Source organism: Leishmania major, chromosome 26 (genome assembly GCF_000002725.2).
Source record: "Leishmania major strain Friedlin complete genome, chromosome 26".
NCBI lineage: Eukaryota > Euglenozoa > Kinetoplastea > Trypanosomatida > Trypanosomatidae > Leishmania > Leishmania major.
The window spans coordinates 309,250-322,687 of record NC_007267.2 but is presented as its reverse complement, the minus strand read 5'-3'; the positions used below and the strand labels follow the sequence as shown (position 1 = coordinate 322,687).

General features: G+C 58.3%; 1 protein-coding gene across 1 annotated transcript; it reads right to left on the bottom strand.

The window, feature by feature from the left end:
- Positions 1–883: 883 nt before the first annotated feature.
- LMJF_26_1020 (putative dynein heavy chain) lies at positions 884–13,018 on the bottom strand (the record flags this gene model as incomplete). The annotated part of the gene is made up of 1 exon (XM_001684054.1): positions 884–13,018. One exon carries the CDS (start codon positions 13,016–13,018, stop codon positions 884–886), a length of 12,135 nt encoding a protein of 4,044 aa, XP_001684106.1.
- Between the last annotated feature and the right edge of the window lie 420 nt (positions 13,019–13,438).

Here is a 13,438-nt window from a genome sequence, read left to right as displayed (position 1 = left end):
CTCCGTGTGCGTGTGTGTGCAGAAACGACACGCGCCTTTACGATATGTTGAATACGTGCGTGGTTAGGAGAAGAAAGGGAGGGGAGGGATGGTGGTGGTGGTGGTGGTGGATGCACCAGCGAAGGAAAACAAAGAAGAGCTACTGCCTCCCAGTGCTCCTTTCGCGCTCTCGCTCTCGCCCTCGGCTAAATACGAGACTAGGGCGTTGCCTCCCACGGTTACTACTGCTCAGAAGAAGCTCGACGTGGGCATGCACCAGCTCGCGCGCCAGTAGGGCGTGTCGGTGGAGGTAGGGAAGGCCAAAGCCGTGGCCAGGGAGGAGGGGTGCAGCGAAAAGTATTGAGAGGGAGAGACGGATGCGAGAGATGATGGCGCTGATGGGCAAGTAGAACGCACAATGATGGGCGTTGCGTGGGCGCCTACCAGGGGTTCACTGGCATTGCTGCTCTATATTCGAGAAGCACGCGTACAGCAGTCTACCAGAAAAGCTTCCCCACCCCCTCCCTCCCGTACCAACTCCAGCCTCAGACGGGGGGAAGGGGGGATCGACTTGGCTCATGCTCATCAGTGCCAAGATGATAACGCTGCTCGTAATCGCAGCATGCGTGTATGCACATTATTTTTTTTTTTTGCGCTGTAGTATGGGGTGATGATGAGTGCGGTGGAGACAAACACGATGCATGCGTGAATGTGGTTATGTGCTTTCTGCCAGAGAGGGAGGACAGAGATGACCACACACGCACGCACACGAAACAAACCTGGAAAGAGAAGTCTATTCAAAGGGAGAGTACATACATAAAGAGACAGAAAAATGTTCGTTTACATCGACAAGGGCAGCGGTGCCAGCACACCCACACACATAATGATAGACATGAACAGTGGCTTAATCATCCAGCATACACAGCAGCGCCACACCTCGTTCAATCCAGTGCCTCGGACCCACCCCCGCTGCGGACGTGAGGTCGAGCGTCACGACGTAGTTGGTAGACAGACCGGTTGTGGAGAGCGTGCCGACACGGGCGGACGTCTTGTAAAGCGGGCACGCATAAGATTCAGCCGTCGCCGTCGTTTCGCTTAGCCGTACGGGCTCAAGGTGGATGACCGGCATAGGCGCGTACAGTTCGCCTGGCTTGCTCTCCACCAGCGTAGAGCTATCTAGATCGAAGCCAGCGCCCTCGACAAAGACGCCGTGGATGTACACACCATTCTCCACGCTGTCCTCGATATCCTCCGGCAGCTCGTAACACGTCACGTGGGTGCAGAACTTCACCTCGTCGATCGGGGCCTGGTGCATACGGCTGTATGTCTGCAGCACGCCGGTGAGAAACCCTTGCGGAAAGAAGAAGCCGGAGATCCAGAAGCTGGTCGGCAGTCCGTTGTCGTTCCAGTCGCGGAAGAACTCGATACGCTTTAGCGTGTCCTCATACCAGGAGGCAAGCGGTTTTCGCGAGAGGTAGCCGCCATCTTGCCACAGCTTAGGCACCTGTCCGAGCAGCATCGCATCGAACATGGCCTCGAGCTCCGCAGACATGACCACCTCACCTTTGATTGCCCGTCGCAGCAGGTGCAGCGTTCGCTCCAGCTTTTCGAGCACGCCGTTGAAGAAGAGGATCTCCTGGCTTGCCACGGTGCCCAGCGAAATCATCGTGCCTGCCTCGGTGAGCCGGTACGTGTCTGGGTGCGCGTGCGTCTTGTCGATAGCCGCGGGCAGCCGCCGCTGAAACTCATTCACCATCTCTAACACCTTGTCCTCCGGGCTGCGGCCCGCCGCAGCCTTTGTGCGCGGCTGCACAGATAAGATGGCGGCGAGTTGGCGCCGCACTGTGTTCCTGTTAAAGGTTATATCCGCGTTTGCGTGAAGCCCGAACAGCTGAGGACTCTCGAAGGTTGGCAGGTCATTCAGGTACGCACAGATGCTGGCGAGCGACGACACATCCTCTGGGATGTGGTAGATGCCATCCGGCGAGACGTTGAACTGCGTGTTCGGCGCGACAACGTCGTCGTTGAAGAACTTCACAAGGATAGTGGATAAGCAACGGCTGTCTAAAAAGTCCGTCACACGGCCACCGTAGTTGATGACCCCGACCATGTAGCGCAGTGCACCCCACGGCACGGCCTCGTCCTCGTCCTTCAAGTACGTCTGCAGCGACTGCAGACTCGCCGAGAGGTCCGGCTGATTCCACTCGTACGGGATGTTCCACCCAAGCGGGCCGAAGCGGCGGCGCTCCTGGATGACGGCGTGGAAAAATGCCAGCGAGAGAAGCATGCGGCGCCACGTCGTCGGGTTGCCGGGGCAGCTGTTCCACAGATCCTCCGTCACAGCCACGGCGAAGGTGTCGCGCATGTTCGCCTTCAGCCCCTGCGGCGGCTCCTTCACCACCTTCACGCCCGACTGCAGCAGCAGCACCGGGAAGGAGGTCACCGGCATCGTGGTGAGCCACAGCCGGAAGTCGCGCTGCACCTCGCGGTGGGTCAGCTCCTCCAAAATGTGCTCCAGCGACGGCATCCACGACGTGTACACGTGGCAGTTCTGAAGGTATACCCAGGCCCCCGTCTCGGTGCTGGCGACACGGATCATCTCCTCGGCCTTGCGGCCCTGATCCTGGCCAAGCGACAGCATCATCTTGCGCGCCCCAAAGCCTTTGCGCTCTGCAAACTCCGTGAAGAGCTGCGTTGGGTCCGTGCCAGGAGTCAGCACAAAGATCACCGGCGCTGTCGGGGTGCTGTCCTGGTAGCACCCGTCGAGGTCGAAAGCGGGGCTCTCCGTGAAGGCCTTGCCAAGCTCGCATTCGATGAGGCGGGAGAGTCCGTAGTTAAGCAAATCCTCCCGGAACACCTTCAGGATGAGCAGTCGCTGCCACGGTGAGTAGGAGCCGAGGCTGGCGGGGTATGACTCGTAGGCTTTCTCCCCGGCGTACCACTCGCTCCACTCCGTCTCGTTGTCTATGACCGAGTCCTTGAGTGAAGCAAAGGTTCGCAAGGTCTCCGCCAGCGCCGTCAGCTCATTCCACGCCGGCAGCGTCAACCACACCGGCGGCGGGTCCATCTCCTCATCCACGAAGCGCTTCCCCTCACTCCCTTTGAGGAGGAAGGACCACTCTTCGTCAGTGATGGTGCCCTCTTGCCGCGCTACGTGCACGTAAAGGAGAGCGGCGAAGATGAGCTTGTCCGCCTTGAAGAGTCCGCGGCAGATGGCGTTGTAGGAGCGCAGCGTCACAGCCGGCAGCAAGATTTCCACGCGCCGGTTCACAGAGTCCTGCTTCTCTGTTTGACGAAGCGTCAGAACAAAAAGCTGCTTGAAGAAGTCGAGAGAGTTTTGGTACATGTGGTTCAGGCCAGCGAGCTCTGTGATGACCGCGTAGACGGTGGCGCCGCGCCGCGCAACGGGGCGGTAGCGGTCACGCGCTGCCTCGATATCTCGCTGCGTCTCCTCCGCCACTCGCAGCGCATCGCTCACGCTCTCGCTCATCGTCTTGGCCTCCTGCAGGGTATTCACAAGCTGCTCGTTGTCGAGGATGTTGCCGGTCGACGAAGCCAGCAGCTTCAGGATCTTGTCCTCCAGCGCCTTAAGTTCATCCTTGCCGTGCGCAATGTCCAGCACCGTCTGATCTGCCCGCTGCTCCAGCTCCGCCATCTCCACCCGCACCACATCCGCGAGCAGCTGGTTCTCCAGCCCCGTCTGCGTCACCGTGAAGTTGATGATGGTCGCCTTGATCTGCAGCTCTGGCAGAAAAAAGGGGTTCGCCAGCTTGGTCGTCATGTAGAGCCGGAACTTCGGGTCGTAGTCCACCTCGCTGTCGCCAAGCTTGATGAGGAGTCTGCCCTGCGAGCGGTACGTCTGTTGCAGCAGCACTGGGTCAAGTGCCGCGTCCAGCGACTCACCGACGCTCTCGATTAGTACCGGCAGCCCAACGCGGATGGCGTTCTCCAGGGTTCGCATGTAGTTCGCATCTGTTAGTTTTATCACCCGCAAATTGTTCTCCTTCTCCATGGCGCGAATCCAGCTCACCGCCTGCCCCTGCGGGTCGATGCACAGGCACCAGCGCCGCGACTTGCTCACGATGACGCCATTCTCCACACTGAAGGGGTCAGTCGGGAGGCCTTGCTGCGCCCAGGTGCGGATGCGCACCGGGTCCATGATGCTGGACAGCTGAAAGCCCGAGCCGCCGACGGGCAGCCCAAGCTCCACACACTTAGCGTGCCACGCGCGCAGAAGGCGATCACGGTAGGGCGCCGTAAAGGGCCCTAGGTAGGCTACGGCGCCGGCGGCCAGCGCTACGGTGCCGGGATGGCCCGCCTTCTCCGCCACGAGCTTCGCCACTGCCTGCACCCAGCGGGACTGCTCCGAAGCCAGGCCGTTCATCAGCTGCTCTGCTCGTTCTAGCCGCACCGTGGTCAGGTCGATGTCCTCCTCCAGCCGATGCTTCTTGAGCACATTCTCCTCCATATCGGCCTGCAGAGTGGCCAGCTTGTCCTCAATGCTGCGCAGACGGCTACGAGCGGCCTCGAGGGCTTGTGTGGCTACGGCGACCTTGCCTTCCGCCTCCGCCAACCGCGCCCGCTTCGGTGCAACGACCTTCACCACCTCGTAGTAGTTGTTCATCGCCATCACCCACATCGCCAGCGACTTGCACGCCTTGGAGCTCTTCGCCACCTCCTCCGGCTGGAAGTCTGGGTTGTTGATGTACTTCTGGATCGCCTTGATCGTCTTCTCAGAGAGGTCGTCGCGCTTGTAGTTCTGGAGATCCTTGATGAAGTCCATGCGGCTCATCACCAGCTTCGCCCTGTCCCAACTGAGGTCCTTCTCCCCGAGCAGCACCAGCACTGCCTCTAGCACGAGCACGACGCGAACGGCAGGCTTCAAAAAACTGCGCACCTCACGAATGTCGTCGGTTCGCAGGTCGGCCAGCGCGTCCTCGGCGGCTTTCAGAATCGGCATGGCCTTGTCCAGCTCCGCCTGGCACTCGCCGCGGATGCTATCGGCTTCCGCCTGGATTTCACTCGCCCCCTCTTCCTCCTCTGCGCACTGTTTGCGGACCAACTCGGCGGACTCCTGTTCCTTCTCAACCCGGCCCATGATCTCTTCCGTGCTCTTGGCCGCCTCCACCAGCCTGGGATGCATCTCGATCAGCTTCACCTTCATGGCATCCACCATCGTCCGTGTGCTGTGCAGAGTGTCGAGGCCACCCTGGTACCGCTCCACCTGCTCCGCCACGGACTTGTCCAGCTCCTCCAGCAGCTGGCGGTAGCTCGTGAGCAGTCCCAGATACGATGTCGGGGTTGTGTACGTTTGCCGCCGCAGCTCACTGTAGAACAGCTCCGATGCCTCCTGTACATCCACGTGGATGGCGACGCACAACTCAATCAGGCGCGACTTGTCGCGCCTCTCCATGGAGAGGTTTGCCAAGACGCGGTCAGCCACAGACGCCAGAGCGTCGCGCGGCCACTGGTCAAACCAGTCAATGGTGCAGCAGTTAACGAGCGACGGAAACATGCGCAGGCGCCGGCGGAACTGCTCACCGACCGGCGACATCGCCATCACAATATGAACCTGGTCGCGGCACATGCTCACAAAGTGGGAGAAGATTGTGCTCCGTGTTTCACGCTTTCCGGCCGCAACGGCGTGCGGGCGAACAGCCTCCACAATCTGATCCACCTCCTCAGACTCCATCAAGTTTGGCACCTCTCCGGTGTTCAGTAGGTTGTTGATGTCCCCCAGCATCTCCTCGTGCACGAGCTGGGTGTCAGACAGGAAGAAGAGAACGGGTTTGTCGTGGCGCGCGCTGTCGAGCAGCACCTTCTTGAGGACATCGTGAAACTCATTCATGCTGAAGGTGCGCGTGATGGTCACCTCGTAAATGGGTAAGCTGCAGATGAAGGCGGCGAGCTTGCAGAGCGACTGGCGGCCGGTGCCACCCATGCCCACGACGACTGCGTGGCCGCGCGGCTGGCGGAGCACACGGCACAGACGCGCTACATGCTGCACAGCATCTTTAAAGAAAACCAGCTCAACCTCCTTGTTGTACTCCATGTTGAAGCCGTTCTGGTACTCCGTCAGCCCGCGTCCGATCGCGTCCGTCGTTTCGGTGATCTCCTCGTAGTGCGCGCGATCGCGGCGCATGAAATCGCCAAAGATGAGCTCCTCGTAAACCGGATTCCAGGGGTGCTGCAGCACGCTACTGCACACCTCCGACAGCGTCGACCACCACCACGCGCGGTCCGCAGCGTCGATCAAGCGATCGTGGAAAGTGCGCGAGACTTCGTGCAGGAAGAGGCGGTGGAAAGCCTCCGGCGAAGATGTCACACGTGGCGAGGTTTGCATGATACCCTGGATGACCTTGCCAAGATCTCGCAGGTTGAACGTGTAGTGCGAACGCGTCGGCATCGGCAGCTTCTCCTGAGTGATGCGCTCATAGCACGCCAAGGTGGCGGCCACGAGCTTCGTCGACAGGGCCCGAATCTCGGCCGATTCCCATTGGTGCAGGAAGCCGTGCAGAAGCGAGCCGAAAATGCGCCGCGTCGACGACTCGGACAGTGCCGGCTGGCAAATCAGGTGGAAGCGCGAGGTGAGGCGCTGCGTCATTTCGCTGCGGCCGCCGCCCGGCACACCGCACGCCGCGAGCACCAGCACGTCGTGCAGTTCCTTGAAGAAGGCCGGGTTTTTGTGCGTGTCATAGAAACCACCCTGTGAGATGAGCTGTCGGAGCAGCTCCAGCGGCGGCGAGGCACCGTAGATCTCCGGGGTCGGCATGTTGATATCGTCCACGAACAGGATGGCACGCTTGCCTGGCGTAGGGCCGAGGGCCGTGCTGCGGATCTTGTGCAGCTTGTTTTCCAGACGATCCTCAATGTCTTTTCCGCGCGTCTGCGCGGAAAACACCATACTGAACGACTCCCATACGCTTGCCGGATCGTCCGTGTTCAGAGCACTTGCAAGGAAGCTTGTAACCCCAAGCGATTTGCCGGTGCCAGTCACGCCGTTGACGAGGACGTGCTGCGAGGACGCCGTCAGCACGCTCAACAGAGTACTGAGCGCTACCCCTTCAGCGGTTGGGACCACCAGATCGAAGTATGAGCTGCGACGGTTGTACAGGAACGTCGGGACGAGGTGGTTCCACGTAATGAACTGCATTGACGGGCGGTGCACCACGTAGTCGTACAGGCTGACTCTCTGATGCGTCCCTTCCGACTCGGCTGCAGCGCTGGAGGAGGAGAGGCGCAGCAAGCCCGGCAGCACCGCCTCCACCTTGTCACGCAGGAACGCACTGAAAACGTCGCGCGCGTCGTCGCGCAGGTTTCCGCCAATGGCCCACACAAAGGCCATCAGGAAGTACATGTCGAAGAGCCGGCGCTCGTCCAGCGTCGCCGCCGTGGTGTTGGTGATCGCCGGCCGCGCAAACTCTGCCGGTGTGCTCGGTATAGACATGGCTGCCGTCACTGAAGAGCTTCGCTTTGCAGCCGCGTAGGTGTCTGTGCCCCCGTGCGGCACCCAGCTGCCATCTTCGTCGTCTGCTTCCAGGGTCTCGGCTGGGGTGATCGCCTCGCGCGGCCACACCGCGGCGTCCTCGGAGGTAGCTAGGAAGCCCTGCAGAAGCTCCACGCAGTTCACAGCCAGCTGTGCGTCGGCGGACGGGATCCACTCACGGCAGTTGGTGCGCACAAAATCTAGCGTGTCGGGCAGCAGCCTGTCCAGCAGCTCCAGCAGGCGGTCAACGTGCAGACGAGTATCTTTCTTTGCCTTTGCCTCGATGAGGCTGCGGGCGATGGGCACCCAGCCCCGGTTGCCATCCATATAGTACGGCTCCATGTAAACCATGCCGCAACGGGATACGGTGGCCGGCGAGGCCACGCGCAGGTCTTGCACCTCGAATATGAACGTGGCCGTCGCCGGCAGCTTGATGCGCTCGCCGTTGAAGAGGCAGAGCAGCTTGTTGTCATCGAGGACCGTATTCATATTCTCGATCCAGACAGCGTCGACGGGGCCGTCGAACACAACCCACTCCCGGTCAAGCTTCGTCAGGGCCGCTCGGGTAATGCCGCGGGCGATGTTGCTCAGAATACCATCCGTCCACTCGCGCGTAATCTCGTTCACCTGCCCGTACAGTTCGCCCATGGAGACGGACTTGGGATTCAGCAGGTGGATGTGCACAGGGTTGAAGAGCGGTACATTGCCCTCGGCGTCGTGGCCGTCCTGCTTGATGTGCGTGAGCGCCTGCTTAACAGTGTGCAGCACGGTGGACTTGCCGCTGAAGGTCTGCCCCACTAACATCACGCCGTGCCGCACGGCAAGTGTGTCGTACAGCTGCATCGCCTTCGTTACAAGACCCTCCACCACTTGCCGTCCGTCCGCCGTGAGCTGGCGGTGGATATAGTCGAGCAGCAGCGTGTTCGAGTTCTCCTCCACCACGACAGTCGGGAACAGGTCCTTGAGGAGCGCCATGAAAAGAGTCGTATCGTCGCGAAGGAACTTAGGCACATTCGCGTCCCGCATCGCCCGGATCAGGAGCATGTCCTCGCTCTCGTTCGGGCTCTGCCGCTTCAGCGAGCCGGCCATGACCAAGATGGACTTGACGGCGCGCATACCAAAATCGTAGTGGTCCTGCTTCGACAGCTGCTCGGAGCTGAGCTTGTACAACTGCACCATCTTCTGCGCCAGTGTCCGCGCGTTTGCGAAGCCTTCGGAGTAGAACATGATCTCCGCGATCAAGGCGTAGTCTGGGATCATCATGCAAATCGGTCGGAAGAGTGCCTTGAGGTTGTCGGGCAGCTCCGTGCGGCCGGCGTAGCCGGGGTTCATGGTGACGAAGACACCAAAGTTGGGGCTGAGGCGGATCGGGTGCCCGTCAAAGTCCATCCGCTCTAACCGCTGATCCAGTGCCAGAACGATGTCGAGCATTTGCTGCGCAATCACGGAGAGCACCTCCAGCTCAATACGATTGAACTCGTCGAAGCAGGCCCAGGCACCAGCCTGGGCCAAGCCGGCAAACATGCGCGACATCGTCTTATAGTGAATGCCGTCGGAGCAGTTGAAGACGACAACCTGCCTCGCCAGCGCCTTGCCGAGATCTTTCACGGATTCTGTCTTTCCAGTACCTGCGGGACCCTGCGGGGCCGCGCCGAGGTTCATCGCGAGTGCATTGGTGCAGGTCAAAAAGGCACGATCGGTGAGTGGGGTGATGACGAGACGTGGCTGGTTGCCGAGGTACTCGTAGCCGTACCAAAGATGCGCGTTGCAGTGGTGGATTGCGACGTTGTTGCCGCCGCTTTGCGCCTGGCGCGGGTCCGGCTCCCAGTAGTAACGCAGCTGCTGATACCATGCAAAGTCGTCCACACTCGCCACGCTCTCGTGGCTCAGGTTGTGCACGATGTCGCGGTTGTGCACATTCAGGACAATCAGAGTGCCGACAAGCATACGCTGCAGCTTCGACAAGGATTGACGCGTCAGCTCGACCATGCAGAGAATTTGGCCGTGGTAATCGTTGTAGAAAGGCTGAAGCGATGCGCTGTCGATAGCCGCCTCCACTTGACCCGTCCAGAGAATCATGTCCACAGCCTGAATGCACTGCGCTGGGTGCTGGAAGATCCACTCCTCCCGCTTGCGCCGGGGCGCCGTTTCGATGGTGCGGTGCATGTGCGAGAGGAGCGACGTCTTCATCACACGCTCAATGTCGCTGAGCCACTGCTCCACGTTGCCGATAGGGTACACAGGCGTCTCGAAGGGCACCTGCTCGCCCTCCCCCGAGACCATCCCGACAATCTCGGAGCACTCCTCGTCAGAGAAGAGCAGCGACGCAATGGAGTCAAAGCATTTGGACAAGTGCGGCTGAACAGCCTTTGGATTCCGCACGTCTGACAAAATGGAGAGCAGCTCGTCGTTGGACAAGAAGTAAAAGCGTGGGAAAGCGATGCGCTTCGTCTCCAGGTAGTCCTCCAATTTTTTCTGAATGACGTCTATGCTCGCATTATTTCTCTGTAAATCCTCTAACACCCCGTCCTCGGTGCAGATCTGAAACACGTTCTTCTGGCTGTGCGCCTTTGACGTGAGCGAGCGAAACAAGCGATCGACACTGTCAAACATCTCGCTTTCCTCAGGCAGCTGCTCCTTGATATCGTCAGAGGAAAAGATGAATTCCAGGTACATCCAGTTCTTCTGCAGTGTAATCCACTCCTCAATGACATTGCTCACAACTCGAAGATCGCGCATCCACTTTTCCACCTTGTGTCGCACAGATGCAACAAACCGCGATGCCATCGTGGTCTGAAGCTCTATTTGATGATCATCTAACTGCTGAATCACTTCCTCCAAGTCATCCAAAATGAATACACCGTCGCGGTCCTTGTACGGCTTCGTCATGAAGTTCAACGTGTCCCACCGCTGCCGAATCAAGTCCAAATCGTTGGAAATCTTCCATTCGCCAGTCGCAAGACCCGACTGCTCCGCTAGTGCCTCTTTGAAGGAAAAGATGTCCCACTCCTCCAGCGAGTTCAGGTTCAGGTCATCGTGGTAGCTGTAGGCGGTGCCTGTGACTTGCTTCAGCAGGGTATTCCAGTGCTCTGCGGTCATATGCTTGTTGCCGCAATCGTGAATCACAGGCATGTTGGCGCGGATAGATTGCAACTCCTCCAACAAATGCGGTGCCACCTGATCTTCGTAGTTGCGCTCCAGCATCGTGCGGTTCACCAAGCCTGCGCGGCGAATCATAAGATTCACCTGCTCCTCCATTTCGATAGTGTCCAGTTCCTTGACGGGAGTTTCGAACCAGTACTCTGTCTTTTTATTGAATGAGTCTAGCATACTCCACGTTTCCTCGCGTGCTTGGTAGAGCGTTTTCACGTCGCTGACGAATGTCCAGTCAAAAGGTGGTAAGTTGAAAAGCGCCGCAAAGCGGCTCAGTTGCCCCTCTCTCATCTCCACCTCGCCCAGCTTAGCATTTATGTCAGCCAGGTACTGAAGGAGTGGTTCCGTGTGGTCGGTCAGGAGAGAGAATTCCTCACCTAGCAGAAGTTCGTTGAGACCACTGCACTGCTCCTCTACGTTTGCCACCTCTGACTGAAGCGTTTCGACATGCGCAGGCATTTCCTCTTCGATAAACTGCTCTGCACGAATTCGGACTTCATCAAAGAGGCTGTGCAGAGACTTCGTCGCAGAACTGCCGCCCAGCGTGCGCTCGCGCAGCTGATTGTCGTCGTCATTGCTGAAGTCGACCTGCTGCCTGTCCATCAGGTCGCAGAGCGCCTCCGCCTGTGAAACCTTCGCGTCTGTTTCACTGGCGTTTGCAGCTATTTCATTGAATGCTGCAGTGTAGTCGGCGAATTCGCGCAGCACCTGCGGGCGCTCGTTCATTGCCTGCGTTTTGGACTTGAAATAGGCGTTCAGCTCTCTGATCATGTCGCGCGCCGTATTCCGCAAGCAGGCGCTGATTGCATCACGCAGGATTGTCATGCGCGGCTCGATCTCCGTCTTCAGCCTAGCAGCATTTATCCACAGCAAACATCCAACGTACGTGGCGATGAGCACACGAAGTGAGTCCTGGGCTTCTTGAAGTCGGCGGTACAGCTTCGCTAGGCTCACAGCTGACAAAGTTGCCTCGCTCGCTTCCTGTTTGCACTCTTCAGAGATCTCCTCCCACGATTTTTGCAAGAACTGAATGTGTGGCACGGTTGCAAGGTATGTGGCCAGACGACTGTCAGCTTTTTCGTAGTCGCTGTGCAGAATCGAAAGCAGCGCTGTATGAATGTACATCACTCTAGCATTCGTCCGCAACTCATCACCAATGCTCCACACCGTCGGCGGCGACGGGAAAAGAGCTTTGAAGTGCTTTTGTTCGCATAAGCGGGGCCCCACAGTGGCCGTGTCTGTGCAACCAGAGAGTAGCTCCGCAAAAAGAGCGCGCAAAGCAGACTCTTTCGGGTCAAAAACGATGGTCGACTCCTCGGGACGTAGAAGCACCTGGAAGCCGACTTTTCGAACCTCGCTTTGCGCTTGACCACGAACGAGATTGAGAAAAGTCTGGAAAACGGATAGCACACGCTGGAAGAGCCGCTCAGACGTCAGGAAGTCGATGAGCCGAATAAACACGTGCAGTTTCGAGTATTCGACTAGACTTCGCTTCAGTTCACGCATTCGCCGCTCCAAGTCCTCGCGAGCGTCGAGCATCGACTTCTCCTTGCGCTTCACTCGGGTATCAGACACTTCACTGGCGGCAACCGTGAGAAGGTATTGCACCAGTGCCTCTCGTGTGTTAATATCGGGGACGTCTGCGCGGTGCTGCAGAACCTCTACCAATTTTGTCACCTTCTCCTCCATGTGCTCCATGACGCCGTTGGTAAACACGGAAGCCTTCTGCCGCTGAATCGATTGCCCGAGACTATAATCGTCCACAACGTAATCGTGTTTGCCTTGCGGATCGTACTCGATCAGCTTCGCATCGGATATAGCGTGTGAGTACTTCACCAAGTCCAGCACTGGATAGGCAAACGTGGGTCTCGCAACTAGTAGGTCCTTCACAAGCAACCTCCGGGTTGCGGCGTACTTGCGCTGCTTCAGCTTCATTTGCAGACGAAGAAATGCTTTGTAAAGCAAGAAGTTCTTGAAAAATGGAATCTTGCGCAGGATGTTGAACAGTGATGCCTCTTTCATCCAGTCAGCAAGGGTCATCACCTCCGACGGCATGCTAGGCCGCACATGCACAATTCCTGTCGCGCTCAGTATGTAGTGCTCGGGCTCCTCAGAGCCCTTCTTTGTAGCCACCAAATTGTAGGGGCAAAAATCTAACCCCTTTGGTGCATAATTCAGGAAAACATGCTTCACGCTCGTGGAATCGCCATTGGCAGTGAAAAAGGCAACGGCCTCTTCAGATGTGTGAATGTTTCGCAGTATCGGCTCATCTTTCGGCGCAACACGCTTTTCGCGTGCTCTAGCAGGCCGGCGACTTGCTTTTTGAATCATGCGCAGCAGCTCCACATCTTTATCATGAGGAACAGTGGCAGCAGCAGTCGGGTCGGCGGTCGTGCACATGCCCTCCGCTCTCCGCAGGTCTTGAGTGAGCTTCTCCGATGCCACCGAAGACCCATGAAATATGAAGGATGACGGGCTTTGGAACTTGTAGAGCTGAGGCGTATTTTGCGTGCGCTCCAGGCCGCTATTTACATGTGCCTCTACCTGGGAGGCTGCTGCAGCTTTAGGCCATGCGCTTTCTTCAAGCCTCCTTCGGAAAGATGAGTTGTTGAGATTCATGTCTGCAGAGTCAAGACTCGATCAGGGTGCAAACTCACAGGAGTATCCCCTTTACGACGGTTGTTCCTCCTAGTTACTGTGATTGAATTGCCGCAAGGAAAGCAGGAGGTAAATTGAGAGAGAGAGAGAGCAAGTGTGAAAAAAACGCTTTTCAAAGATCTAGAGCTTGTCCCCGTGCGCAATCAGAGGAGGATGCTGCGC